This window comes from Ovis aries, chromosome 14 (genome assembly GCF_016772045.2).
Source record: "Ovis aries strain OAR_USU_Benz2616 breed Rambouillet chromosome 14, ARS-UI_Ramb_v3.0, whole genome shotgun sequence".
Taxonomy (NCBI): domain Eukaryota; kingdom Metazoa; phylum Chordata; class Mammalia; order Artiodactyla; family Bovidae; genus Ovis; species Ovis aries.
The window spans coordinates 34,916,402-34,944,326 of record NC_056067.1 but is presented as its reverse complement, the minus strand read 5'-3'; the positions used below and the strand labels follow the sequence as shown (position 1 = coordinate 34,944,326).

At 53.8% G+C, this 27,925-nt stretch overlaps 2 protein-coding genes across 3 annotated transcripts; both read right to left on the bottom strand.

Moving 5' to 3' along the window:
• Nucleotides 1–150: 150 nt before the first annotated feature.
• On the bottom strand, nucleotides 151–27,925 carry EDC4 (enhancer of mRNA decapping 4). Its single transcript, XM_027978103.3, has 31 exons — nucleotides 27,865–27,925; nucleotides 20,605–20,757; nucleotides 10,985–17,432; nucleotides 8,537–8,693; nucleotides 8,055–8,166; nucleotides 7,654–7,753; nucleotides 7,195–7,384; nucleotides 6,940–7,087; nucleotides 6,745–6,849; nucleotides 6,302–6,411; nucleotides 6,141–6,224; nucleotides 5,953–6,048; nucleotides 5,756–5,858; nucleotides 5,463–5,643; nucleotides 5,296–5,368; nucleotides 5,087–5,178; nucleotides 4,824–5,011; nucleotides 4,637–4,752; nucleotides 4,399–4,549; nucleotides 3,645–4,078; nucleotides 3,447–3,551; nucleotides 3,211–3,363; nucleotides 3,090–3,126; nucleotides 2,776–2,953; nucleotides 2,514–2,669; nucleotides 2,295–2,410; nucleotides 2,048–2,213; nucleotides 1,775–1,961; nucleotides 1,457–1,676; nucleotides 922–1,085; nucleotides 151–684 (listed from the first exon to the last, which is right to left on the bottom strand). Exons 3-31 carry the CDS (start codon nucleotides 11,067–11,069, stop codon nucleotides 492–494), a joined length of 4,200 nt encoding a protein of 1,399 aa, XP_027833904.1. The 5' UTR covers nucleotides 11,070–17,432; nucleotides 20,605–20,757; nucleotides 27,865–27,925; the 3' UTR covers nucleotides 151–491.
• Nucleotides 11,969–27,925, bottom strand: NUTF2 (nuclear transport factor 2). 2 transcript variants are annotated; one of them, XM_042231822.2, is made up of 6 exons: nucleotides 27,865–27,925; nucleotides 20,605–20,757; nucleotides 17,305–17,432; nucleotides 15,603–15,674; nucleotides 15,420–15,518; nucleotides 11,969–13,751 (listed from the first exon to the last, which is right to left on the bottom strand). In XM_042231822.2, exons 3-6 carry the CDS (start codon nucleotides 17,401–17,403, stop codon nucleotides 13,638–13,640), a joined length of 384 nt encoding a protein of 127 aa, XP_042087756.1. In that variant the 5' UTR covers nucleotides 17,404–17,432; nucleotides 20,605–20,757; nucleotides 27,865–27,925; the 3' UTR covers nucleotides 11,969–13,637. The 2 variants fall into 2 exon arrangements, with proteins under 2 accessions (XP_042087756.1, XP_004015128.1); XM_004015079.6 differs by lacking the exon at nucleotides 20,605–20,757.

The following is a 27,925-nucleotide window of genomic DNA, read 5'->3' as shown; positions in this document are numbered from 1 at the left end:
GGAGAGTAGCTGGGCAGATGAGGGTGGTGTCCAGGCCCCCTGGGATGGGATGGCCTAGACAGAGCTCCGCATAGGGAGAAGAGGGGGCAGGTTAAGAGAGGGCAGTTATCAGTCACACCAAAGACACATAAAAAGCACACACATACTCCATTTTATTCCAAAAGCATTTACTTGAATTTCTCAATGTTTTTTCAAAAACAAAAAGACCCAAATCGGAGGTAAAAAGGAACATGGAAAATTCAACTTAAGTGGTGTCATAATCTCAGGGGTTATGCTCCAGGCATGGCAGAACCCAAGAAGGCACAATACCCACCCTGGGCCCAGCCTACACCCACTGGCTACCACACCCTGCAGACCACAGCCAGTGCTATCCCCATAAAACTCTCCAAAGGTGGGAGCCTGAGCAGGTAACTGGCAGGCATGACCCCACTTTGGCCTAAGCCTGTCGGTTGGCCTTCAGTGCCACCTCACCCTGGACAAAGCAGGCTTAGCTAAGGGAGGCTGGGGGTCATAAGGCCGTGCAGCATGAGGCTGAGACGCCGGGCTGCTTTGCCAAGTGAGTTGTGTGGCTCCGCCTGCAGGAACTGGAAGAGCTTCTGGCGCACCTGAGCCATGACGGAGCCCATGTGGTCCCGAGTGATGGGGTCACTGTGGTCCAGGTGCATTACAGCCTCTTCCAGGTAGCTGGGGATGGAGGAAAAAGACTGATTACAGGTGGCCTCCAGCAGAGGAGAACGCCCCCTGGTGGCTATGAGGCCCAGAGGGGCTGCTGACAATGGAAGTCTCAAAGCCTGAGATGGGTGGGGTGGAGGGGACTGGTGGAAAACACCAGGGAGGGGAGTCAGGTAGGAGTGGGAGTCTCTGCTTTGAAGTACTCACCCACCTTCACCCCAGCTCTAGTCCCCGACTATTCCCACTCACCTGAGCTTGAGGTCAGTTCGAGTGCCAAGATCAGAGGCCAGTTGCTGGATGAGAGAAAGGAGTACAGGCTGGGAGAGGGGGCAAGGTGGCTGCCCAAAAACCTGGCCTGGGTCCACTGTTTCACACACGTATAGCACCAGGTTCAGGTCGGCAGCTGTCAGGGCCTGAGTAGAGAACAGAGTTTATAGCTGTTGTCAAGATGGATTGCCTGCTTGTCTGGCTATGTGGCCTGGGAGAGGACAACTGCCGAGTAGGGCATCCTGAGGGAGTTGCTCAGGGGCCCAGAGAGAGCACTGAAGGGCTGCTATTACTCTAGGGGATCAGAAAAGATTTCTGAGAAGGGTAGTGACGAAGCAAGGTGGACTGAGGTAGAAATAAAGGGATCCAGGGTCCAGGCAGAGGGAAAAGCAAAGGAAATGGCCTGGAGGCAAAGAGAACCAAAAAAAGTCTGCTGCCAGACCACCCGAAGTCTGATGGGGAACGTGAGTCTTGTCAGGAGACACTGGCCTCTACCTGGGCCCAGTGCCTGGCTTACCTGCTGGAAGGCCTGATTGAGGTGGCCCTGCTGTAGCAGCTGCAGGATATGGGCTTGCTGGGCTTGGCAGTCAAGGTGGGCAGCGGGGACAGGTGTGCCGGCAGCTGAGCGCATGGCCTGCATGATGCTAGAGGTGACGGCGGCCTGCTGCTCCTTGAGAGCCACACTCACTTCGCCCTTCACGATGCGCTGTACCTGTGCTAGAATCGCCTCCTGCAGGCTGCGAGGCAAGTGAGGGATGAGGGAGACGAGGTCAATATGCGGTTCGGTCTGGCCCTTTCCACACCCACCACCTAGCTCCGTGCCCAGGCCACCCACCTGCCTACGGCCACGTGCAGCTGGTGCTGCACCTCAGCCCGAACGCTGCCAGACACAGTGGCCGCCATCTGCTCCGTGGCCCCTTGCAGGGTGCTGACCAGGCCCCGCAGCTGGGCCAGCACAGGCTCCCGTGCCTCCTGCTCTCGTGCCTTGCGGCTCTTCATGTGGTTCTCCAACTGCTGCAAGTCTGAAAAGTGACCAAGGGGGCCATGAGAGGAACAATGGGGAGAAGAGGATGGCCTCTCCCTCCCTGAGGCAGAAGACCCCACTCACACTCCTGTGTGCCCAGTCGGAAGCTGTCATTGATCTGCTGGAACATGGCCTGGCAGCTCTTCTCGAAGGCGGGCAGGACCACGCTCTGGAAGGCTTCCCGGTAGGCAGCCTGCATTGGCCCCTGTAATGTGTCTGCGGCTGCTCGGGCAATGGCATCTGTCAAGTTCTGGGGGTGGAGGAAAGGCTGAGTTGTAAGTCTTGAGCTCATGCCCACCACCCACTTCCCTTATCTTGGGCCCTACAGCACCTTGGACTTGAGCAGCTTAGAGATGTTCTCTTTCATGCTACTCTCCACAGCTGTGAGTTTGGTGGCCACCGAGTTGCTGAGCTGGCCAGCCACAGGCTCCAGACTCCGGGAGACACCTGGGACAGGGGAAGGAGACAGGAGCCGAGCCATGAGACGAGGTTTGACAGGGAGAGGGCCCTTCGAATCTGGCCCGCCCAGAAGTCTCCATGTGAAACTCACATGGAGGAACCGTCTTCTTGATCTCGTCTCGTATGCTGCGCTCCAGCCGCCCTGCCACCGCTGAAGACAGCGCCTGGGATAGCTGCTGCGTCAGCTGCTCCTGCAGCTGCCCACCTCGCTGCTGCCCCTCGGCCAGGGCCCGCTCCAGTCGCCGCTCTGTGCTGTCGCTAAGGAACAGACCCGGAGTAGGTCCCACATCCCGTCCTGGGCTGAGAACATGGCTGCCTCCCTGTCCCGGCTGCGCCCTTGCCCCCAAGGATACGCTCCTGCTCGTGCCTCGACTCCAGGGCTCGCTCCACGTGGCCAGTGACAGTGCTCTGCAGGCCTTCAAGCTGGGCGCACAGGCGCTGCAGCAGCTCTTCTTGGCTGTGCCGCAGCTGTGCCAGCTCTCTCTGCTGCTGCCAGATCAGTGCCGGCCAGTCCTCAGGGGTTTCTGCCACCTGCCAGTAACACCAAAAGTCACCTGATGCCTGCCCTGCTCATCCCCACATCAGACCAGGGGAAGGTCTGGGTACCTCCCCCACACCCACAGGCGGAAGTCCCAGAAGCAGAAAGGGACTCTTTCTGCTCACTCACCTGGTGCTCTGTGAGCCGGGATCCCAAGGATGAATCCCTGCCATAGGTGAGAAGCACCTCAGGCCACGTCACGCAGGCAGCCTGAAGACCACCCACTCCCTGGCCCCAGGACCCCTCCTACCCGTCATCCTTTTTGCCCTTTCTCTTGAGCTTGGGTGAGGCCCGAGGGGATCCCTTGGTCTTCCAGTCCTTGGCTGGAAGACGTGGAGTGGGCACTTTGGTGCCAAAGTTCCCTGCAGCAGAGGCGAGGCTGGCCACCTCATCATCATGGTCACTGGGGGAAGAGGAAGGAGAGAGATAGGCACTTGCCCACTGGCTGGCCCTCCCGGGAGAGGAATGGGGCAGGGTGATGCCTACCTTTGCTCGGCGCTGGCATCCTGGCTGTCGTGTTGCTGCAGCAAGTGATAAGGTGGTCGGTGGAAAGCCAGGCTCTTGTGCTTTTCCTGGAGGCCATTCCGGGGGCTGAGGAGGGCCAAGCCAAGTCAGTGGTAGATGACTCTACCTGAAGCCCCTACCACTGGGCACACTCCCCTGCCTACCCTCCAAGCTCCTCACCTCTCTGCCAGGCTGCTGCAGGTCTCGCGAGTGATGTCTGGAGCTGTAGGCCAGACCTGACTGTCAGGGGCTGTGGCCTCCTGGGTCAAGGCTGCCTCCAGGAGGGAAGGGGTACTATGCCGATCCCCATCCCCAGGGCCCCCATCCAGGCTAAGCTGGGGGCCGAGCTCGGGCCCTGGCCGGGGCCGTGGAGACAACAGGTGGAGCGCCGAGGCCGCTGAGGCCATGCTGTCTGGCTCCAGGCCCTCAGGAGCGGAGGCGCCAAAGCCACGGGACAGCGCCTCAGACGCGATCTCAGGGATGTCCTGGGACAAGGCAGTGGAGGCTGAGGAGATAACATCAGGGGAGCGGGTGCGGCTGGGGGAAGCCTGAGGCAGCCCCAGGGGTTCCACTTCTTGCAGCTCCAGGGCGAGTGCAGAGGCAGCAGTAGGCACCTGAGGGACCAAGATAAGACTTAAATGGTGGGAGGTAGGGCTAAAACAAGTATGGAGATGATGCACTGGAGTGTGCAGTGAGGAGAGATGGGGCACGGGGAATGGGGACGCAAGTCATGAATGGTCACAGTCAGGAGAGGAGGGGGAAAGAGAGGCTGAGGGGCTGCTCTCCAGGGACACCGGGGGCTAAGATACCCTCAGGGGAAAGATGGGCTATCTGAGACAGAGTAGGACCAGCACATAGGAAACTGGGAGATCGCCACCAACCTCCCCACCCTCATATGCCTGCCACCCTGCACTTCACACACCCCCACACACACCTGACCAGGTCCTTTGGGAGTCAGTTTGTCGGCTGGACCTGGGAGCAGGCCGGGCAGGAGCCCACGTGGGCTTGCCTGCAGGCTGCTGCTGCTCATGGTCAGCCCGCCATCCAGCTGTAGCTTGGGGCTCAAGGTCAGCTCCTCAGGTGGCCTGGTGGCAGGAGGATGAGGTGTAAGTAGACAGAGCCTGGTGCCACCTGGCACCAGCCCCTGCTCCTCCCTCTGCCCCTCACTTCACCTGGGCAAGGCGGGGTCCACGGCCGAAGTACTGCTCATAGCAGACACGGCTGTGAGAGAGGAACTGCTGCTGCTGCTACTGCTGCTGCTGCTGCTGCTACTGGGAGATGCAGCGATCTGGGGAAACATGGAAAATGAGGGCTGTGGCCGTGGAGGGCATCCCTGAGGCCCACTCCTCCCAAGCACACCTGCTGCAGGGAGGTGCTAGGCGTCATGAAGGCGTCAGGTGTCATCAGCTTGGGCTTGGTCTCACTGCTCAGACTGAGGAAGTCAGCCGGTGCAGGCAACTCCACGATACGTCGGAGGTCAGGCTGGGAGCCATGAGCAGCCGATCCCAGGCCCTCTGAGCCCAGCTCCGGCCGAGACTCTCCAAATGCTGTGGGGAAGGCTGCCACTTGAGTCAGATCTCACACTCTGGTCAAAACCTGCTTCCCTCTCACCCCTAACTCACCAAAGTCTTCATGGGCAGGGTGCGAGGGGAGCGGGGCCACAACGTCAGGGTTCAGCTGTGGCTGAAAGCGGATCTGGACATCCTGTAATGCCCTGCAGGATGAGCAGAGAAAGAAAATGACAGTCAGAGGGAGAAAATGACAATCAGAAGCAGCACGGTAGGAAGGGGCACTGACCTCGCACAGGCAGCCCCCCTCCCAACACACTTACTTAGTGTGCACACAAAAGAGCTTGATGAGCACACCGGCTGAAGACTCCATCGCACCTGCTCCGTGGGTCCCGTCTATAAGGACAATGTGGATGACTAAGCCCCTGACACTCTGTACCTTAGCACTCCCCTGCCTCCCAACACAGACCCCCGACCCTGAGCAGCTCACCGGCCCCGAGGCTGTCATTCTCCTCCTCGGCAGACAGCACCTCTGTGTGCCGCAGCCGGCAGCGACTCACAACCTGGATGCCGAAACTCAGTACAGGGTGGGTGAGAAGGAACTCAGAGATTGAGCTGAAGCAGGCCCGGCCCTCCTCCTGGTTCTGCAGCAGTTCCATCACGTAGAGGACCTGCACAGGCGGCAAGGTCACAGCTGAGTTCAGGGGCTAGGAAGACCCCAGATGAGCCACACACGCCTTCATCCCCCCCAGTGCTACCCACTCTGCTCCCACTGCAGCCTACCTTCCGCTGTACATCACTGAGGATCAGGTATTCTGCTGAGAGGTCCAGGCAAACCTTGAGGCTGGGGGGCACACTCACTGGGCTGAAGATATCTGGGGAGAAGCTGGATGGGGGGATGAGGCAGGATAAATGAGACTTAGGATGGAAAGGACCCATATCACCAAGTCTGCCTCTGCCCAGCCCCACAGCCTGCTTACCGAATGGTCTGCAGGCAGGTCCAGGACACTGTGCACCACATCTTCAGCTCCCGATTCTGGTCAGCGCCAGTAATGAGGAATCTCCAGAAGGGGACCCTGCAAAGCAGCAAGGCACTGAGTGGCTGGCGGGGCCCTTTATGGTAACCCAAGATCCAGCCCACCACCCTCTGGCCTGCCCACTCACTCACTCAGGATCCTGTTTCTTGTGGTTGTCACAGAACAGGAGGCAGGAGAGGGGCCGCCCATCATGAGGCTTCCACTCATGTAAACACCTGTGGTAAATGAGGGGCCCGAGTGGGTGATCTGATCCCCTATCTAGGGGAGCCCAGCCCCTCAGGCTCTGCCTTACCGTGGCTCATCCTGTCCCTCAATGTAGATCTGCCAGAACTTGACGAAGCCATCATGACTTGCGGTAGCCAGGACAGTCCCATCAGGTGAGAGGGCCCCTTCACTCAAGCACTGAGAAGAACCCAAAAAGCCTTGCTTTGCCACCAACTAGAGGTGGGAGCAAGTCCTTCTCAGGTGAGGATGGAAGTGAGCTAGGCTGACCCACAGCGGATCTGCACGTGTGTATGAAAGACTGACTGAATGGAGCCCTGTGGAGAAGCCCAGATCCAGGGGGGTACAGCCAGGTCAGATGTGAGCACCACAGGAGACAGGTCACTCTGTGCTCAGAGGTCCCATGGGCAGAGTGCTAAAAAGCTGTCTGGGCAGCTGTGGGTCCAGGGAATAGATGAGGGACACAGTGGGGTGGGGCGAGAGGGCAGGAAAGGCAGTTGGTTGCAGGCTTACTGTGCTGTGGCCTTTTACCACGATGAAGCCCTGCTTGATCTGGCTGACATCCACGGGCCAGGTGCTGTGGTTGGTGCGGAGCATGTCCAGGTCCCACACCTCAGCCTGGCAGGTACCGGGAGGTGAGCGCTCAGCCCATGACTACCCCACTGCTACTCAGCCCCTTCCTTTCCCCCCCAGGCCCAGCCCCCTCACCCGGTCCTCATGCAACAGGGCCACCGTTGGGCTGCCCTCCTCACAGCAGTCTTCACTCTCTTCGGGGATGAAGGGGCACCAGATGATCCTCCGGAAGTGGTTCAGTGGAGTGCCCTCTGGCTGGCGGATGTGGACCAAGATCTCCTCTCTGAGCAGGGTGTTAAGGGCTAGTCGGAGGGATGATGCGGTGGGTCTGGCAGACCCAGCTCCACCCACTTTTCTCCAGTCCCCCCGTCCCACCCTGGGAAAGGATACTGAATTTTGCCATTAATCAGGGCCAAGCGCCATACAAACAGGTTGCCTGCCTCATCCAGGCAGGCCAGCTGTGGGGAATTGAGATGTGCAAAGGCCAGATCAGCCACGCTGCCTGTGAAGCCTTTGAGCAGGGTCCGCTCTGAAGTGCTGACACTGATCACTCGCACCATTGCTGAGCCGTTGTTGGCAGCTGGAATCAGGAGAGTGGTAGACCGTGAATAAACTCAGGACCAGGTGGCAACAGAGAAGCCCTGCCCTTGCCTGCCTCTCTGCCATTACCAGTCTGAGGCTCAGTTTTCTCACTGGGCTCCAGAGGGCTGGGCAGAGCTGGGGGCATCGCAGATGAGCCTGCCATCACACCTCTACAGTCTGAGGGGGCAGAGTGACCCGACAACCGCAGAGCTTTCCCTCTGGGGTGTCAAGCAGAACACCTTCCTCCTCTGTACTGCTCCTACTCACCCCGAATAGCATAGGCCAAGAAAGAGTTGGACACAGCAATCAAGTTGCCATAGTAGTATTTCTGCTCCCAGTCATACTTGGCGACAGGCTGAATTTTCACCTGAGAACCAAGAGTGAAGAAGGTCACAGAAGTCAAGGGCTGCGGCGGCTTTCCTGGAGCTGAAGTAGCCCCCAGCATGCCTGGGGACAGGAAAGGCCGTATGTGCAAGCCCAGCCACCCAGTCACAACTCTTGGGGTCTGATTCCCACAAAGACTTGGCAGCCAACACTGGCTTCCTGAGACTGGGGTACACTATCTGTCTGTTAGGATAATCCCCATAGGAACTGGCCGCATGGAATAGGGGAGGGACAGCCTAACTGTGCCCCAGCCATTATACATGCCACAACATCTTGGTGCCCACCTTGTTGCTCCCCCGTGCCTTGCTTGAGATGCTAGAGTCACTGCTGGCCACAATCTCCACCTCCTTGGCCAAAATTCCAATGCCAGTGGAACTGTCGTCTCCTAAGAGGCAGCTGGAGGGAGGGGTGCACAAGCGTAACTCTTGTTCACCAGAAGTCTCAATGGGCAAGGTTGAGGGGAGAGGATACAGCCACTCTGGTGAAAGCGTCAAGCGCCAGATGCCCTGCTCTGCCTGAGTCACTGGTCCCCAAATCCATAGCTTCTCTTGCTCACCTCCCTCCTTCCATGCTAAACCAGGAGCCTAAATTTCAGACTGAGGCTAAGCCCTTGTCCGTGGCCCTCATCCAAGTGAAGCATTCTACCCCAGGCCGTCTTGCGGGGAAGCAGCAGAGACTGCCAGACCCTCTTCCCCCACCTTATGCCTTTAGTTAGCAAATACCTCAAAGACCCCATCACCACCACTACCATCTCCCAGACACTCACATGACCTGCTTTTCCTGCAGGTTAATAGGTGGCATGGCTCGGAGACCAGGCTTGTTTGTTGAAGCACTGTCACCTGAGCAGAGGGGGTCTGGGACCAGGAGCCCATTGAGATCTCCATTGTAGGCATTAGATGGTCGCTGGTTCTCTGCACTGGGGCCTAGGGGCAGAAAGGGCCACTCTGACGAGTTTGTTCCACCTGCCCACTGGCCTCTCCTTCGGCAGGGTTCCATTTAAGAATCATGAGGTGCTCTAGGAACACTCAACAAGGCACGTCAGTGGGGAGGAGGGCCCTTTGTTCAATTCATTCTATAAGCACTGATGGTGAACCCAATGTATGCTAGGACCAAGGATGAGCATGAGGCTCTTCTACCTGGGGAAGGGGTGTAAGTCATCAAGAACCCTCTGTGGCCAGTTAATATTCAGGCCTGGGTCAGTAGAGAAGGACTCTGTGTACTTGAAGAAGGGCAGAAGAATAGTCAGGACCACAGTCGTAGTGTGGCTGGAACACAAACATGGGAAGGATGGAGGGAAAACAAGGCAGCAGAGGTCTCAGGAATGAGGCTGGGGTGCTTTGATTTTCCCTGTGGTAATGAGAGCCACGAAAGAGTTTTGAATGGGAAGGTAACACAATCTGCTATGGCCAGAGGACTGACTGTTCTAAAGTGACATGTAGGATAGTTGAGAATCCAGGTGAGAGATATCAGGACCTGGACCAAAGTAGTGGAGGTGCCGGGGAAGAGAGGATGGGCTCCTAAGGCATGGAAAGATATGATTAAATGTGGAAGAAAGAAAGGAAGGAGACTGCCTCACACAGACATGGGCTCAGAAGAAACCACTATGGACATGAAGGAGCTGGCCAAAGAGGAGAGAAATTAGGGGGTAGGGTGTATGAGTAGGACAGATAGCATTTCAGTTGTTTACCATCGGCTTTACCATTAGCTGTATTTCAAGCAGTCTCACAGGCTCAAACACTACTCCAAAACTCCCAGGTGGCAAGGAAACTAGGGCTTCATATTCAGGAATCTGGCAAGTTTCTAGTCACAAAACAGCCTGGGATTTCACATTGTCCTCCAGTAAGAGGAGACAAGCAAGTACTACTTGGCAAACAGAGGAATCAAGTATCAATCAAAGAGGAAAAACTACAGGCCACCTCACTTGCATCAGAGTGAGTGATGCTCAGAGGTAAGGTGACCACTCTCCCTTCCAGGGAGGCTACTATGAGGACAAACAAGCCACATGTTACCCATGCCAGGCTCCATCAAACCTTTGTGGCAGTTAAGAAGCATGAGAGGGCCACACCAAGCCCGAGAGTCACAGGAGCACACACTCCAGGCCTGGGGAAAGGGGTTTGATAGTTTCAGGTAGCAGGTGGATTTTCTCAGAGATTAGAGGTTAGCTGAACCCAGCAGTGAGGACCCCTGCCTGTGTCCAAAAGGAGCCAGTTTGGGCTTTTCAGCAGGTTTAACAGGGTCTGAGGAAACACAGTCCTCAGCTTTGGCTGCTGCACATCCACACCACCATCACCAGCCAGTCAACTTCCCACAGGTCTCTGAATCTGGCATGAAACGTTGGTACATTAACACGTGCTATTTCCTCTCTGTAGAAGGTCTTTCCTGACACCCCAGTCCCTCTCTGTATTACAAGACCTGGCCTAAATACTGCTCTTCTCTCAGCTGTTCTCAAGCATTGACCAGCCCCCTACCCCACCTACCCCATCCTCCTCATAGAACCAAAACACTTCTCTCTCTCATTGAGAAGAACATTATATTACACCTCATTAACTCTGTGGCCAAGCAGCTCATTGAGGGCAGGAGGAGCTCTGGAAGTACCACTGCAAACCCAGGTAAATCTGAAATAAATGGAAATTAACTACCGCTTGCAAATGTTTGCAGCCTGAGCCAATCAGCAGTGTGCAATCTGTGATTTGCCTTAATCCCAGAGAGCACACAGGAACTGGTTGGTCATCTTCCTCCAGAAAATCAGTCTTAAAATCTCAGGCCTAGAGTGTGCATTCCAGAAGGAAAGGCAAGTTGCTTTGCTGCTCAGCACAGCGCCTAGTTCTAGACCCAGAACTCGGTGTACAGAGCCCAGATTAGGCCTCTGAACTACGGTAAAAGGGTAGGGAACCCGGGCCAGTCCCAGGAACACTAGAGACGTTGCTGCCAGGACATCTGGTGGGCTTTGCGGATTCAGAGAAGAGCCCTCACCTTCAGCCGAGATGCTGAAGGACAGGGCAGAGCGGCACGGCTCGGGGATGGGGAAGGATCGCATCCTGGGCTCTGCGCACTTGGGTAAGCACGCCCCTCCGACCCTCCAACCCTCGTCTGCCCTCACCAGATGGAAGGATGCGGAGCTGGTCCTGAGGGACACCAGGGCCATGAAGGCAGCCAAGGCCCGCGCTGCCCTTCTGCCCGCTCACCGGGGCCCACCCCCACGGTCCCGGCTCACCTCCCGCCGGCCGGTCCAGCTTGAGGATGTCCCGCAGGTGCTGCGTGGCGTCCTCGATGTCGATGCTCGCGCAAGAGGAGGCCATGGGCCCAGTCGCCGGCGCCTGGGTCCGCGCCGCGTTCGTTTCACTGCCGCCGCGCTCCGCCCAGCCGGGCACAACCCCGCTAGGGCCAAACAGTGGGACGCCGGTCACTATACTCGATCCACCCGAGGCTCACAAACCGCCGCCCGCGCTGCGTCCCTGAGCCCCGCCAACCCCACTAACCGCCTCCACTTCCGGCCCGCCCGAGCGTCGCCTCCCGGAACCTGAGCCGGGCGAAGAAAGGTTCCGGGCTGGTGAGGAGGACGTCTCGCCCCTCCAGAAGCCCGCCCCTGCGCTAGTAGGTTAGGGGGAGTTCCTTGGGGCTGAGGCAGAGCAAATGTCCACCTTCTGGACCGCTCCAAACCCTGCTTGCTTCAGAGCATCCCGCCCAGTCCATGTCCACTCCCAGAGCATGGACTCATGATGGGCCTAGACCGGGTCAACTCTGTTGCCTAAGCCAAACCCCTCACATACCCCAGAACAAGCTGAATTGGCAAGTTCAGGTTTCTACTTTGGGAAGTGGGTCAGTGTAACCCAAAGCCTGAGCAGGCGAGCGTGCTGTCGCGTCCGACTCTTTGCGACGCCATGGACTATAGCCCGCCGGGCTTCTCTGTCCATGGGATTTCCCAGGCAAGAATTCTGGAGTGGGTTGCCATTCCCTTCTCCAGGGAATCTTCTAGACCCAGGGATCAAACCTGTCTCCTGCATCTACCTGCATCGGCAGGCAGATTCTTTACCACTGAGCCACCTGGGAAGGTCTGAAGGGACCTGTTAATTCATGGACCCAGGAATTGCAAGGGCAGAAGTGATGGTCCCACCACAAACATCACCTTGTTCCCTAATGTCTCCCAGCATCCCTCTGCATGACCTTGCACCGTCAGGCAAAAAGAAAGAAACCATGGTTTACAAACACTTCTTTATTGCAGACATTTCAGGCACAGGTACATGGAAAAGCTGTATTGCAAATTTTATACAGGGTGGTTTAAGAGGCAGCAGGTTTCTACCTCTCTCCCCAACCTCTATCCCCCAAATACAAAGCAGCCAAGAAACTAGTCCCACTGAAACCTCCTGAGTATGCTGTTATTTCAAACAGCACACCATCCAGCCCAGTGCCCAGTATAGCTAGGCTACCAGTGGGGGTCTGAGGAAGTTCCTGGCTTCCATCCAGAGTGCAGGAGGGAAGGGGGCTGTGCATGTCAGGCAAAGCTCTGGTGCCCTCACCAATCCTAAAACCCCAAAAAGGGCACCAGACCAAACCCTGGGTTTGGTTCTGGTCTGTGGTTGCTAATTTGCCGTCAGTTTTACACCACCAAAGTCTTAGGGCTAAAGAGCTGGATTTGTATTGATACTAGGCAAAGTCTGTCCCCAAAACTAAGGAGGGGAAACTGCCCCAACAGCGGAGATTTCCTGGGATTTGAGGATAGTACTGTGAGGTTGTGTTTGTGGTCAGGGAGGGAACAGGAGAAGGCCTAGAGATGTCCTACAACCTGAATCCCTCAAACTCAGAATGCTTTCTTTCATAGTTTTAAATCTGTACTCTAGCCCAACCAGGCCTGGCTCTGGGCATTGGAGGCTGGCTGTTTGAGGCACTCCCATTCTGGTAGTGATATCCAAAGCAGATGGTACAGGGTAAGAGCTGCCCTCCGCTTGGCCTGGGATTTACAGGGCATGCTGGATGTGATACTGACCCTTCTGTGGCTAGAACAGGCCCTTCTCCCTCAAATGCCTGCTCATACTTGGTCCTGCTGAGCCCTCAGTCCAGAGGGCCTGAACCTAATGGGCCATTTTTGCCAAGGCTTTTCAATCTTCGGTGGGATTCTGCATTTCTCACCTGTCATTAGAGCCCTGACCCTATCCAGTGTAGAGGTCACAGGAAACGTCAGAACTGACTGCCAAGGCTTCAAGGGAATCTTCCATTCAGACCTGAGCTCTCCCTGTCTGCAGCTCACTTTTCCAAGACCAGGTGGAGGGAACACTATGCCCTACAGGACTTCTAAGAGAAGCGACTTCAGAGTGCTGCCTGAGCTCAGAGTGCTGCTTCGGTGTTTTTCCTTACAACAGGTATTGCTCAGTGGGCGTAGATGTGGGACGGTGAGACATGAGAGAGCCAATGAGGCAGGGTAGTTATGGATGCCCAGCCCACTATTCAACTAATTCAAACAATTTAAACTGTTAAGAAAATTTTCGTGGTTTTATTGTATCATGAGGCATTGAAACATCTGAACAAATCAATATCTGGGCGGTGAGGCAGCTGCTTTCTCCTTCACTTCTTTGGGTTACTAGAGCAACTTGTCAGTAGATTAAAAAAAAAAAAAAAAAAAAAGACAACCTTTTGCATTACTTAAGTCTTTCCAAGGCATGCGCTGGTACAACACAAACTTCTCCTGTCAGATGCAACTAGTCTAGCGTCCAAACATCATGCACAACACCTCGGTAGCAGCAGCGCACTGCGCCCACGCCTACCGCGGCCCTGCTCGTTTGTGAATGATATTTGGAGCATCTGGAGGAGTGTGAATAGTATCGGGAAGAGGAGGGAGGAGGAAACAGCATGAGTGCCTGGCTGGGAGGAGGTCAGCCAAAGTTGTGCAGGGCAAGCCTGAACATGTCATTGGTGCAAACCCAAGCATCGTTGATGTTCTTTAATAGGAACATCTGGTGGAACCCCATGATGGGGTCTTCATCGGCCTGTGAGGAGAGAAAAAATGGTTCAATTAAGTTGGCCAAGGAACAGGAAGGATGTTCAGTTGGAGGAGAATGCTGACTTGGCAATCAGGTCCTTCTATCTTGGACACAAATCCTAGGAGAGCCCGGGGTACTCGTGATTGTGAACTGACATGATGTATGTAACATTGAACTTGGCACAAAGGGGACTTGAGGTGGCAGCTCATATTGCTATGTACACTTAAACTGCAGAACAACTCAACAGTTAGCTACAGCAATACAAAAGACAACATAGCGCCTCTGAGTCCATGTTTCTGGGCAAAAGTGACCAGTCTGAAAGAGTTCTGTGGCGCTTATCATGTAACTCATGGTAGTCTAAAAACTAAACAGTCTTACTGTCTGATTATGTTAGTCCAGCCACGAGAAGATACCACTAATGACTTTGTACCTGAGAAAAGGCTCAAAACCAAGCTCACACCAATTACAACTCTACAGAGAAAAAAAAAATAATGCATCCCTATCAGGTAATCTGTTTCTTGTCATGTAGCGTATAATATTTGCAACAAAAAAAGGGTGAGAGACCTCCAGCCAAACTGCAGAACACCCCAATGAGGCCTAGTTGAGGTAGAAGCTTAACTAACCAGCTGTGTTTCTAACATCACTGTTTTTTCCAGGAATTATCATCAGCAAGGAGGTAAATCAGTCTTTTGGGGGTTGGACAGAAACACCAGAAAGAACTTAAAGCCAAGTGAAAAGAGGCACTGCTTACTGACCTCAGCCTGGGAAAGTATACCCTGAGACCCCAGAAAAGACCTCCTCACCCCCAAGGCCTATCTGGGCAGGGTATCTTGGACTGGCAGAGGAAACTGACAGGAAAAACCAGGACAGAAGGCAGGTCCATCCAGGTCCAGTGGAGAGGCCTAGAGGGTCACTCTTTCCTTCCACCCTTGTATTGGACTCAGGAAGCCCCGCCTAGCCTAGGGAGAAGGCATGTAGGTCTGATACTCTGGGGACCATAACGCCACATGCCCAGGAGGCTAGAACCTGGTTAAGGGGCAGCTCATCTGTCCTACTTTGGGAAGGAGAGACTTTTTGGAAATCTTTAGTCTGTTAGAGTATAACAAGTAGGAGTTCCTGGAAGGGCGGTGGGGTGGACGGGCAGAGGCACCAAAGGACCATAGGAAAGCTTTGAAGGTTAACAGGTCTTGAGAAGTGGAACTAGAAATGCAAAGAGAAGCAGGAGTTCCCAGAATCTGCTTTGTTCAGCAGGTTGAAGAGCCAGCAGCCAGCTTGGGGAGTGGTAGCATGGACTCCAGTTCAGGGTCACCTGCCTGCAGAAGGCTCCCCTACAGCTTGGGGGCAATACAAAGGCCCAGTGGCTGGGGTCACAGCCCTATCCTGTTCCTATACCTCACTGTCCCTTTTCCAAGAAGGCTTTATACCAGTGCTCTCCAATAGGACTTGCTGCAATAATAGAAATATTTTAGGTTTGTGCTATCCAATAGGCAGCCATGAATAACTCTGAGCACCTGAAATATAACTAATGCAACTGAGGAACTACATTTTAATTTTATTTCGCTTTACTTCATGCAATTTAAAAATCGCCCTGTGTGGCTGATGGCTAGAGTGCCGAGCTCGTCTGGGCGTCCCCGAGGCGCAGGACGGGGCCCTGCGAGGCAGCGGCATCATTACCTTGAGCTGGCCCACGACCATGCTGATGATGCAGCTGTCCGGTGTGGGCTGATGGTCCTGCGCCGTGATGCTGTGCTGGATCTTCTGGAATGGAAGGCTCTGCAAGGGAAAGAATAGGTGGTGGGCTGTGGCCAGCAGTGGCAGGAAGGAGCTGCCTGCAGCCCAGCCCTGGCCCTTACTTACAGACAATTTCTCCACAATGGCAGCTTTCCCCTGGAATTGCTGTCCTTCCCACGTAAGGCATGACGCATCAATCTGAAAACCAGGAAATCTGGGGTCAGAGCTTCAGAGCACAAGGAATATCGCTGAGGCCCTGAAAAGACCCCCAAGAGGGTCCTGCTTGGGGAACATGAGTCCATGTCTGTTTCCCTGTCTGTAAAGAAGGGAAATGAGGGTAACTTCCAAACTTCAGACGATTAACAACTTTAATTATACCCCAGCATCGCAGAGCCCAAGCTCTGAAAGACTATGTAACAACACACAAACTTATTAATAAGTAAGCTAATCTCCCACTTTTTATCCAAAAAGTTGTATGGCCTTTGATATTGATGAGCTCCAGTCTGGCCACATGTGACCAAGACTCAGTCAAAAACCATCCTGTTGTTTGGGCAGTCAGCACCAGTCCCAGAATAATCATCAGAAATACTTGGAAGAAAAAAAAGAACGAACTGGGAAACATCTATGTTCAACACCATCTCTAGAGCCCAGAGTCAGTTCCACAGAGGCCCCTCCCGTGGGGTCAGGGAGAGGTGGAGGCTGACATAGCCTCTTCTGGGACCCTCCCAACCATCAACATGTAACCCACAGCTTCATTGCCTCCCCACCCCATCTTTCCTACTATAGCCTCCTGGGGCATAGCTCAAAAGTGTCTCTGCTACTCAGCAGCTCTGATATTAGGCAAACTAGTTTTTATCCACCCCCTGACCCCGCCCCAATCTGTTTCCTGATGTTTAAAGGGAAAACGTGCTGAGCTTTACGTAAAACAACATATAAAGTACTCCTTAAAAACGTTGCTAACTCTTCTCTGGGTCAGACCTGCTTTAATTGATTTCAAAAGCAATAAGACAGAAGTGCCAAAGATCCCAGTCAGACCAGTTTGAGTTTTTAAAACACTCTACCTGTGATAATGACAATCAATTACCTGGGCCGGATCTGGCCTTCCACTGCTAAGATCCCTTTCTTTTCTTCAAAATGTCTGAACTGTCCCTGACTTTTTGAGGGAGACAGAGGAGTCTGCCCACAGCTCATCAGGCTCCAAGGCTGTGCGTGATGACTCCTATCACTTCTATCCTGGGCAGACCTGCTAGGCATGGCTTGATCAATCACATTTCTGTTTTGGGCAGGGTCAAATCCAAGTAACTCTTGGTATATATGAACATCATTAACATAGCAGTAAAAAATGCCTACATAGAAGGGTTTCTCAAGAAACACCCACCTCCCATGAGCATTCAGGGGCTTTTAGCTCTTCAAAGGACACTGGACCTGGGGCCTCCAGGAGCGATCTGAGGTGCATTGATGATTCTTACCAGCTGCTGCCTCCAGGGGGCACCAGGAGCCCTAGCCTCTGTTGGCCGCTGCCTGGTCTGGAGCAGAGGCACTCCCAGGACCATGGAAGGGCGAGCCCAGAACATGCTGTCTATGGTACCACTCACGTAGATCCACTAGATCACCTAAGAATCTCACTCATGCAGAAGATGACAGAAAGGCCCATGTGGCCCGGGGAGCTGGGCTAGGCCTTAAGCCCCATATCCCGCGGAGAATAGCTCAGATAAAAGGGCTCAGCCAATCCAGTGAGGGGTACCAGAACTTGTGAACTGGAGGCACTGGCCCCACATCTGAATTGATCCCCTGGAATCCCGTTTTGGTGCTAGAGCAGAAGACTTACATAAATTGCGCCTAGTTGAGTTCTGTCATTATCAAATAACTGGTAGTAATGCTGAATGAAGCTGGATCCAATCTGCTCCCAAATTGGCTTGTCTCCCATTCTGGAGCGTCACCCGGCCTCGTTGAGACCTGTAAGTCCAGCAAGACAGGAAGAGAAGCGTTGGTACCTTGGTACCGTGGAAGCAGCAGGTAGCCAGTCAGTCTCTTCACTGACCCCCACCCCTCCCAAACCTCCTTGAGCAGGCAGTGCTTTGCTGAGGTCTGTGCTCCCGGAGAACACGGAGAGGACCCAGGGAACTGATAAACAATCCCTCAATACAGACAAGTGCAAGGAGCCCAGAGGTGGACAACTCAGACCCTCCTGGTGTCAGAATCATGTAGAAGGATGGGTCCTGAGGGCAGAGCCTGGATGAAGGAAGGTCAGAGCAAGTACTACAGAGGATGAGCTTTTGAGGAGGAGCTAAGCACTCTGCCCATTTCTTTTCATTTAATCCTCTCAACAACCTGCACAGCCAGTTACTGCTATTCTTCCCACTTTGCATGTCAGGAACTACCGATGTCTGAGTAAAGTGTCTCCGACTGCAGCACTCAGGCCCTGAACATTACCCCAGGGCCTTACTGGCAGGTAGAAGACCCAGTGAGAGTGGGGAGAAATGGTTCCTCAAGGTCCCACTTGCAACAAAGACAGCAAGTGATCCTCGCTCACTTTGTCTTAAGGGGGAAGTTTACTTCTTTGAGGCCACATGACATCATTTCATCACCGAGAAGGGTTACATCTACCAACTGGAGAGCTGGGACCATGAGTTCAGAGGATCTCAGATGACAACAGAAATGCTGGGAAGGCAAAGGAACGTTGGGAGGGGAAAATGAGTCATGTTTCTACACCCCATCCCAGCACTGGCTCCATCAGAAGGGCTGCCCCTCTCCGGTCTCCAAGCAAGAGGGGAGCCGCACCCCCTCCACCCCACCCTGCCACAGATATCAGGGATCCAAGGCTGCTAGATGAAAAATCCAAGCCCCAGACAAAAGAGCTTTGGTAGGCTTTGGTAGGCTCCTCCTGGGTAGAGTGGAGCACATCTCGCTGCAGGACCCACGACAGCAGACCTGTTTTCCAATATAGCTGTTTCTGACTGCACAGGACCCACCCACTCTCTCCTAATAACAGGACTCTGAACCCAAGTTGTAAGGAGGGGGGTTTGACCGTGGCAGACAACCACTGGCAGTAGTGGGATCTGATGCAAGTCACTGCCATCCTGAGGGCCTCAGCCCTCTTCTCTATAAGGGGGTGGAACCCTGCTGTTGCCAGTGGGGTCTTACTAAGGGAACCCAGTAAAGCTCTTGACTCAGCTTGGTTAGTGCTGGCTTGCTCTGGTCCCTATGACCTCACCCTAAGCCAGAGGAACCAAAGGAAGGACAGTGGAAGTGGGTAGTAGCTTATGCCCAGTTCAGCCAATCTCCCAGCCTGTGACCAATGCTCCAGCCAATGAGGGGCCAGGAAGCTGAGCCAGCTTTATTTTAGGTTCCCTAGGAGGTGGTGGCACTAAAAATAGCAGCACGGTGCTGGGATGACTAAATGTCCAGGAAAGTCTAAAAGCAGCACAGGAGAAAGCTTGGGCCCAGCTGCGCCTGCTTGGGACAAGGAGTGTCCCAGCTTGCTCTCTGCCAAGAAATAGAACAAGTGGGAAAAACATAGGATACACAGCTACTCTCAGCTGCTGTCTTGGTCACATTTTCAAGGGGTCAGACTGCGACAGCACCACATGCAAACTCGGGTCACTGGAGGCATGACAGAGCCCAGCATTGCGCATCTCTGCCCCTTCTGCCGACGACTCACCCATCGCAGTCCAATCCCACCACATCACACTCCCAAGATGCCCTGCTGAGCCCCTCAAGACCTCTGGGGCAGGGGAAAGCTGGAAGAATGAACTAGGGCCATCCTGCCCTCTGTTCTCAGCAGCACTCAGAGAAGGTCTTGGAGGAGTGTGCCCATCAGGAGAAACAACATGAGCACGTGCCTGGGGACACAAGAAGAGATAAGGGCAGGAAACCGGGAAGCAGGAGATGGAGGGTGAGGGGAAATAAGACCAGAAGCTATCCAAAGAAAAGTGGCACCATGTGGTGGGACACTGAGGTGAAGGAAGTGAGGTGTTTTTTCCTTTCTCAACATTGTTCTTAATGGTGTGTAAGTTTCTAACACAAAAACGACTTGGCAGAAGCAGAGGTGGAGTAAAGAGGTTGGAGGGATAAAGGGACAGAAAAGCCCTTTGGCTGGGTAGAGGGGACAGGGCAAAGGGAGCTCTCCTGAGGGACAGGACTACTCAAAAAGGGTGGGCAGGAACCTTCAAAGCTATGTGGATTGAAGACTTTGCTTTAGAGATGTCAAGTGGTGCCCCTGAAGCCCACAGCAATCTTGTTCAAGGCTTGCTTGACCCTGCTGTGTTTACCTCTGTGTAGTAATCATGTGGTCGATTTCACTGTCAGCCCACTTTACAGGTGGAAAAACCAAAGTTCAGCCTGTGGCCCCAACTTGCCCAGTACATCAGTGCTGATCTGAGTTCTCTGGTTAAGGACACTGCTTATTTTCTGCTAATTTTGCGTCCTTGAGTTCTAAGCCACAAGACTGGCCATGTCCCTCCCCTACAAACCCCTCACCCTTGGGTTCAAAGTCAAACACCTGAAGGCCCACAGGTGGCTATCCACACCTGTCCCTAACTCCTCAGCCATTCTCTCCTGCCTCGATCCAGCACCACACCCAAACACACCGGAACTTCAGAGTTTGCTCCTGGGGTTTTTGCACAGGTGAGTCCTCCCACTGGGATGCCCGCTCTCCCCTCATGTCACCGTTCAGATGCCTCCCATCTGGGTCTTCCTTTGCAGACCCAACTATTGACCCCAACCCCATGTGCAAGCCTGGATCAGCACACCCAGGGCCCACTCCACTGTGGCTCTGGGCTGTGAGCATTCCCATGTGGTTCTTGCCACATCCCGTCCCACCCCCTGAATCTCCCAGCCCAGAGTCCAGCAAACTATGGGACTTCCAGTTTCTGACTCCACATCTTCCACAAAGCTTTCACCCTGTAGTTGGGAGGTGGTTATTCTTGAGCCTAGAAAAAGCAACAGGGTGCAGGGGCCACCTCCCATCCCTATGGGACACAGGGGAGGGGTGGCTGGGCTGGGGGTTCCCCAGGATGGCCAGCCAGCCCCAGCCTTGCTTCTGATATATTTACTGTGGAAAGAATAGCCTGGAAAGAAACACAATGCCAAGGCTGACGGACAGCCTCACGTGAGGCTGGGGACTGACCTTCATGACAGCTTCTAGAGCTCTTCCGAGAGGGCCGCTGACCACCTCCTCCTGCTTCACTCAGGCTGACTGAGGCCAGGCTCCTCGAGGAGCAGAAATGATCTCGGTGACCTCTCACCCACTGAGCATCAGCCTTCACTGACCCTTAGGTCTCTGTGGGTGCAAAGACTCTCTAAGAATGTCATACACTGCGGCCCATTCCCAATCAAACCACACAGAGGCAGAGATGCCCCAGTCTTGTCAATGACTTCAAGTAGTTCATAGTCCCTGAGGCTGTCATACACATCAGGTTAAAAGCTCTGGCCCAGGAGATCTCACTGGGTAACAGAAAAAAAACCCCTTCATTTTGCTCCTCAAATTCTGGGTCAGTGTTTCCAGCATTTTGAAACTTGAAACAGTAGTGTCCGGCTGATGTCTCGTTTTCACTAATGCGTATTCAGTGTAGAAATGTGCTCATGGCTTTACATGCATTTTGTTCTAACACCGTGTGAGTCAACTCCCATGTTAGAGATGAGCAAAACAAGGCCCAGCAAGGTCAGCTAAATTTGCTCAAGGTCACGAGCCTAATAAATGGTGGAACTGGATGGAACCAGGCTTAGTGGGCTCCAGGACCAAGACTTCCAGTGACAACCGGTCTGGAGATAAAAACGAATGATACATAGGGCTGAAGCCCTGGTCTCTAACCTTGGCTTTTTCTGAAAGGGGCAAGACAGGCTTGAACCAGGGCTTCCGCCTCCAAACAAAGGCACCAGGCAGACTGCCACAGTAAACAATGGACGTTTTCATGGGGGATGATCTCAGGCTTTTCCTAAACCTTCAAAGTCACAACCCCATTCCGCCATCTCAGCGAAGCAGAGATAAATGTGGGCCTAGCTGGATCTGGGGCAGGACTGGGATCAGGAGAGTGATGAGAAAGAGGAAGAGGACATTTATTACTAACTCCACACTTTCAAACAGAAGGATGCTCATGTTGGACGGCCTATCACTGAGGCCCACAGAGAACACCAGATGTGCGAGCTTATAGTGGGATCCTTGAACTCAGCACCAACTCAGCACTACGACCTTCACACCTACTGTCTGCTAGGCCTCAAGAGCCCTGAAGCAGAGGCTGGGAAGGACTCCGACAGGTAGAACTGACAGACAACTCTGGCTTAAACCCAGAGCAGAGGCGTGGACCAAACAGAGTGAGCGTTGTGGGCTGCAACCAGAGGGAAAGACACTGATCTGAAGAGTATTGTGTATCGTGTGCAGCAGCCTTCCCATTCTCCACTGACAAACTCTCAACCATTTACCCTGCCTTCAAGGCCCTGGGTGACCTGGCCTCCCAGCTATCCAACCTCATCTCCGGCCACCCACTCCTCCCCGTCCTCTGCAGCCACTCTGGGCATTTTCCTATTTCTGGAACATCTTGAGCCTGTTCTCACTGGAGGGCTCTGCAGCTGTTGATCCTTCTACTTGGATCATCCTTCCTCCTAGATGTATCCAGATCCTCCTTCATGTGTCTAGCTCCTTGTCACATGTGTGTCCACTCAAAGGTCACCTCCTCATAGACACCTTCCCTGACCATTCAGTCTAAAGTGGCCTCCCGGTTACTCATTTCATCATCCTGCTTCATCTTCTTAGCACTTGTCACTGCATGAGATTACCATGTTTACATATTTGTTAGCGGTCCCTCTCCCTGACGGGGGCACCCCTGTCTCTGTCTGCAAGGTGCCTCACCTAGGCCCTCTTCTCTGGAGAAGTGTGTTCTGGGAAAACCTTGTTCAATTTAAGTGGCCAGGTGACCCACTTCACCTCCACCCACACCTTCTGACCAATTTGTCAGGAAACAATCCTTTGCCTTCCACCCAGCCATCTGTCTGAGCTGTGTGTTAGTGGTGCCTGGCCCCTCCCTCCCACCCCAATTCCCAAGGTTCTGATCACCTGAGGGACAACTGTGGCTGAAGAGGAGGCACAGGACCACGCTGTCAAAGGCCTGGCTGCTAGCCTGCTTCTCCTCTCCCTCATGGCAGGACCCTCCGACCCTGTCTTCATCAGTAATTATGAGGATGTTGGGGTAATCAAATGAGGATACAAAGCAGGACTCAGCTGGCAGGTACGAGGTGAACACTGGGTCAAGAGCTGGGAAGGAGGGTAATCTCAGCCTCCTGTAGGACACCACACTGAGGAACAGCCTTGACCCAGGACTGGCAACAGCCTCGTTCACCACTCACTTGCCTGCAGCTGGGAGAGAAAGCAGCCAAGGTCTGCTGCCCAGGACAGAACCCTTTCCCAGGGCAGACCCCTGAGGTCTAGGTGCCCCAAGCACACTAAGGGCCTTCTCCTCTTCTATTTGGAAAGGGCTCCAGATGTGTCAGGTTGCCCTGGTTGGCCCAGAAGCGGAATCCTGAGACCTGTATTCTAGTCCCTCTGCTCTGCCCATACTCAGTTCCTGAGTAGCCCTCTTTCCGAGGTGGTTCAGGGATCTCTGGGGCCCTGTCCTAGACAGTTCCCATCCATGAACTTGCTGCTTCATGTACCATCAGTCAAACCCCTGTAAACCAAACAGTTATTACATACATGTGTTCTCTCATTCCAGCCTCTCAGCTGTTAAGCTGGCATGATTACTGCAACTTTGTAGATGAAACCAAGACTCTTGAGACGTTAAGAATTCAAGACCACACAAGGCCACTGGGGCATAGCTGGCATGAAAATGTCTACAAAATTGGCCTGGACTGGAACAGTTGAGAGCCCATGTCAAGTAGCAAGAAGCATAGATGGAAAAATGAAGAATGGAGCCCAGGCCTTTTCTTCCCCTTTGAAATTGGCAAGCTCTATGCCCATCAAAAGGGAAACCCTCTAAGTGCATGCTCGGCCTGTCAGAGCAGGTGTACAACCTACAAATGAGACCGTGCATTGACCTGGGCCTGAACCACTCTGCAAGTGAAACCAATGTCTCTATACAGATGTCCTTCCAGGGGGCTGCAGTTTCTGCCCTGAAGAGACCAGTGGCTCTGATGGACTACCTGAGGCTTTAGGAAGAAACAAACATTCCTGAATTCCCCATTTACTGAGGCAAACTACCCTCAGTTCCCAGGTTCCCTGGACACATCCCTCTCATGAGAGGAGATTCTCCTTTGCCAGGGTAGACCGTTCCCCAGCCTGAGTGCTTAAGGAGTTGGCATATAGCAGGTACCATCAATAAATAAAAGCCCAGGGTAGTGAGAAGGATGAACCCCGGTCCTCTTGTGTCCCTCTTCCCTGGCTACCTTCCTGAGTCACAGTCAGACCTGAACAGATGATTCCTCCCAGGAAGACACATTTCAGCTGAAAGAGTGAGAATGGAGATGGTGCCACACACACCTGGTGGTATGGGAGCTGACCAGCAGCATCGGTCACCCCTGGAGCCGCTGCAGGGATAACCCGCACGCTAGCACCTCCCTCAGGAAGAGTCTTCAGGAGCTCCTGCTATATGTGGTCAAAGCAAGAAATCACAAAATCTCAAAACTGGGGAAGGTGTTGTTGTTCAGTTGCTAACTGGAGTCTGACTCTTGGCGACCCCATGGACCGCAGGATGCCATGCTCCCCTGTCCTTCACTCTCTCCAGGAGTGTACTCAAATTCATGTCTTTGACTCTGTGATGCTGTCCAACCATCTCATCCTCTGCCGTTCCCTGCTCCTTCTGCCCTCAATCTTTCCTAGCATCAGGGTCTTTTCCAATGAGTTGGCTCTTCACATCAGGTAGCCAAAGTACTGGAGCTTCAGCTTCAGCAGCAGTCCTTCCAATGAATATTTAGGGTTGATTTCCTGTGGGACTGACGGGTTTGATCTCCTAGTAGTCCAAAGGACTCTCAAGTCTTCTCCAATACCATGCAAACCCAACCCCCCCCCCCCACACACACACACAAACATTCTCATGGCCCATCAGGAAAAAAAATACAGACTTTAAAAACAGGCCCATCAGGAGGTTCAGCTCAAGCCATCCATAGAAATCCTGCCTAACATTCAAGGTCCACCCTGTGGAGAACTTTTTGGATCCACTCCCCAATCTCCAAAAGAACTACTACTCCCTTTCACTTCTGGGGAGGGCACCTCTGTTTCACTCTGGAAAGATGTCCTGATAGATATCATTCCAAGAGCACTGGGCACTTGAATAAGTGACCTGAAAGGGTCTCAGTCAAAGAGGTAGAAGGCACCAAGCCAGCTTCAGGCAGGGAAGGAGGTCATGGGCCACAAAATGCTGGTGAGGTTCTCAGGTACTGGGAAAACACCCAGCAGAAACCTCTGAGGGACAAGGAGCTGGTGACAGAAGATCTATCTAGACTCAACAGCAACAGCAATTTGGAGTGGTGACGGCCAAGTTGCACAAGGGATCCCAGACCTTCCTGGGCCCAGCATCCCGAGGGACACCTTGCTCCATGGTTTCTTCAGGCTCTGGAAAGGAGAGTGGGCTCACTAACAGCCTTTACTCTTTGGTGCTCTGTCACTCAGAAGCCCTCTCCCCCCACCAACCTTTTGCAAAGAGTCCCTTGTGGGTCTCTTCAACTTAGACCTCAATACTTAATAGCAACATTCTGTCTCCCTGACTACTGTGACCTCCTTTCCCCAGCACCGGGACTTGGTAGGAACTCATTATTCTACCTCCAGCTTCTGCCCAGAGCCTGACATACAGAAAAGGGCCACAAAAATGGTGGCTGAGTAAAATGTATCATTGGTGGCAGATGAGAAAAAAATAATTTCAAGCGAGATACTAACGCCTTAGTAAAGGGATTCTAGAATTTTTTGATATAAGGTGCCTTGAATCCTAAAATTTGAGCATTCTTTTACATAAATTATTCTTTCCATCCCAACCCACCAGTTGGAAAGTCAGAAGAAAGTGAAATGTGGCTCAGAGAGATGAGTTCCACGTCACCAAGTGACACAGTTTTGAGCTGGTTGAGAACCCAGTCTCCTCACAGCCTCATGGCCCCTTTATTATGCAGCCATATCCTGAATGTCCCAGGCCAGGCCCCACCACCCAAGTCAGCCGTACAAGACTAGAGAGGGTGCATACTGATTGTAGACAATCTCGGTGTTCTCCTCTTATCTCTGAGCTCTGAGCCGCAGACAGCTTGCCAAATTCCAGAAGGGTCAAGGACTTATGGGGGTCAGGATGCGTAGCAATGGCTAGATGATTGACCCCAGACACAGAAGTTATACGGAACTTAAGGTGTGGAATGAGAGGGAGGGACCTGAATCCCTCCTCCTCCCAGGTAACTTATGAGAAAGATCAACAGCATTTTGACTTCAAAGAAAACCCTTGTGATCAAGTCACCTAGGGCTTTGGAATCTGTGAACTAATCCATAGCCATAAAGCCTAACTCACCTGACACCAGTGTCCTAGAAAGAAGCAACCCAGACAATCTCAAGAAGATCTTGAAATAACTCCTTATGGCACGGTAAAGACATCCAATCACACCGATCCTACGTGTGTCCTGTGGGTACGCCCTCCTTGTTGCCCACCTCCAAGGGCCAACCAGGCCTCTCCTGAGCCTGCTGAATGAACCTGACTAGTTCACGCTCGTAGGCTAGGACATGAACTAGGAGAAAGTGAAAGACAAGGAGAAAGCAGGCCTGGGTGAGGAGATCTAGACAGATCCTTGCCTATCCTCCTTAACCGTGGAAAATGCAACTGCAGGAAAAATTCCAAGGCTTGAGTTCAATGACCAGAAAAATACTACCTGGGGAAATAATCAAGAAAAGGAAAAAAAAAAAATTCCAAGGGTGGTGCATTATAGGCTTAACTCAACTCTCCTAAGAGACCTGCCTGCTGCTGAGGCAGGTGTGCATAGACTTGGCTGCTTCTTTAGTACCTGGGAGAACTGTGGCTCATTAGCTGCAGTGGGTCAGAAAATTCAAGGCTTGACAAACTGTCTTTTCCCCATATCCCATGGTCTTCTCTGGACTCGTCCCTTAATTTATCATCACTCAGTCAGGAAGGGCCTTCCCAAAGCCAGCCTGAGGATCACTCTATGGCTAGCTACTCCCCTTCCTCTAGAACTCAATGGAGACCCGGTGCCTTCATTAAAGGCAATTTCCCAAGGCCCAACCAGCTTTCTGCCTATTCAGAGGTCGCTCTGAATGTTGGATGAGTGAGCAAGCAAGAGAGGAAGCCTGACTTTCTGCAGTCTCCAGCCCTAGTTCTGCCACCCAGGATTCAGAAGGGCCTCACAGCCCAAATGTGCCCCTCCCTCAATGTCGCTTGCAGCCCAGCCTCGTTTGGCACTAGGCTCACAGACCTCAGAACTGGATTGTACCTTCCCCTCCATCAAACCCCACCTTATTGTTACCATCCTCATGGAATCATCCTCCTCTATGGAGAAGGGCAGATGACTCTAGGAGCAGCAGATGGGAGGATTAGGCTGTACTGAAGATATCTAACAATGTGTTGGAGGCTCATATATTCAGCTTCACCTCCTTGGCTTCCTCCCTTCCTCCCTCCACTAACACAGCCGGCCAACCCACCCACTGCTGAGGTCTGGTCACTGATAGAAAGAAGGGCGGGGGCTGAGCCTACGAGTCCGGAGCCGCCTCGTCTCCTCAGGCCAGATTCTCCAAGGTTGCTGGGGGTTAAGTCCCACATGGAACCCCCTCCCACGCCAGATTCCTTGACCCTGCCCTCCACGCAGAAGAACCTACGCATGAGTTCCGGAGTGGGAGATAGGTTTCGTGCACTCTCAGCCGGCAAACAAGCAAGTGAGCGCTCACCTACATCCTAGCCGAGCTGTGGTTCAGAACCGGAGGAGGGTAGGGCTGCTGCACGCGGGCGCCCTTACCCAATGCTGACTCCGGAACGGGCTGGGTGGCATCTACCCATCCCCGGATCCTTGGCGGGCTGGCGGCAGGACGTGTGGATGGGGTCCGCCTGCTGGCCTGCCTGCAGTTTGCGGGACTCGGGCAGGCCTGGCTAGGCCAGACGGGGCGGGGCCCGGAGCGCCCCATCTTGGTGGTCCAGACCAGAGAAAAAGGCCTGGCCTCGGAGCGGTCCGGTGTGCCCGCCACCTGCACGGTACGCCCGAAATAGGTTCCTGGCTTCCTCTGTGTTCCCCCGGCCGCCGCCTCAGAGGACCGGCGGGAGGCGGAGCCGAGCGCGACACATGGCCCCGGCCCCGCGCGGCTTTGGGGCCGCCGGGGGGGGTAGGGGAGGGGCCGCCCGGGGACTTGCAGCAGAAGCTCCAGGCGACCCGGAGCACAGCTCCTGCGGCCCAGCCCCCGCCCCGGCGCGCTAGCCCCGACACTCACCCGAGGGGCTGGCACGATGGCGGCAGCAGCGGCGGCAACCCAGCGCGGTCTGCGACCGACT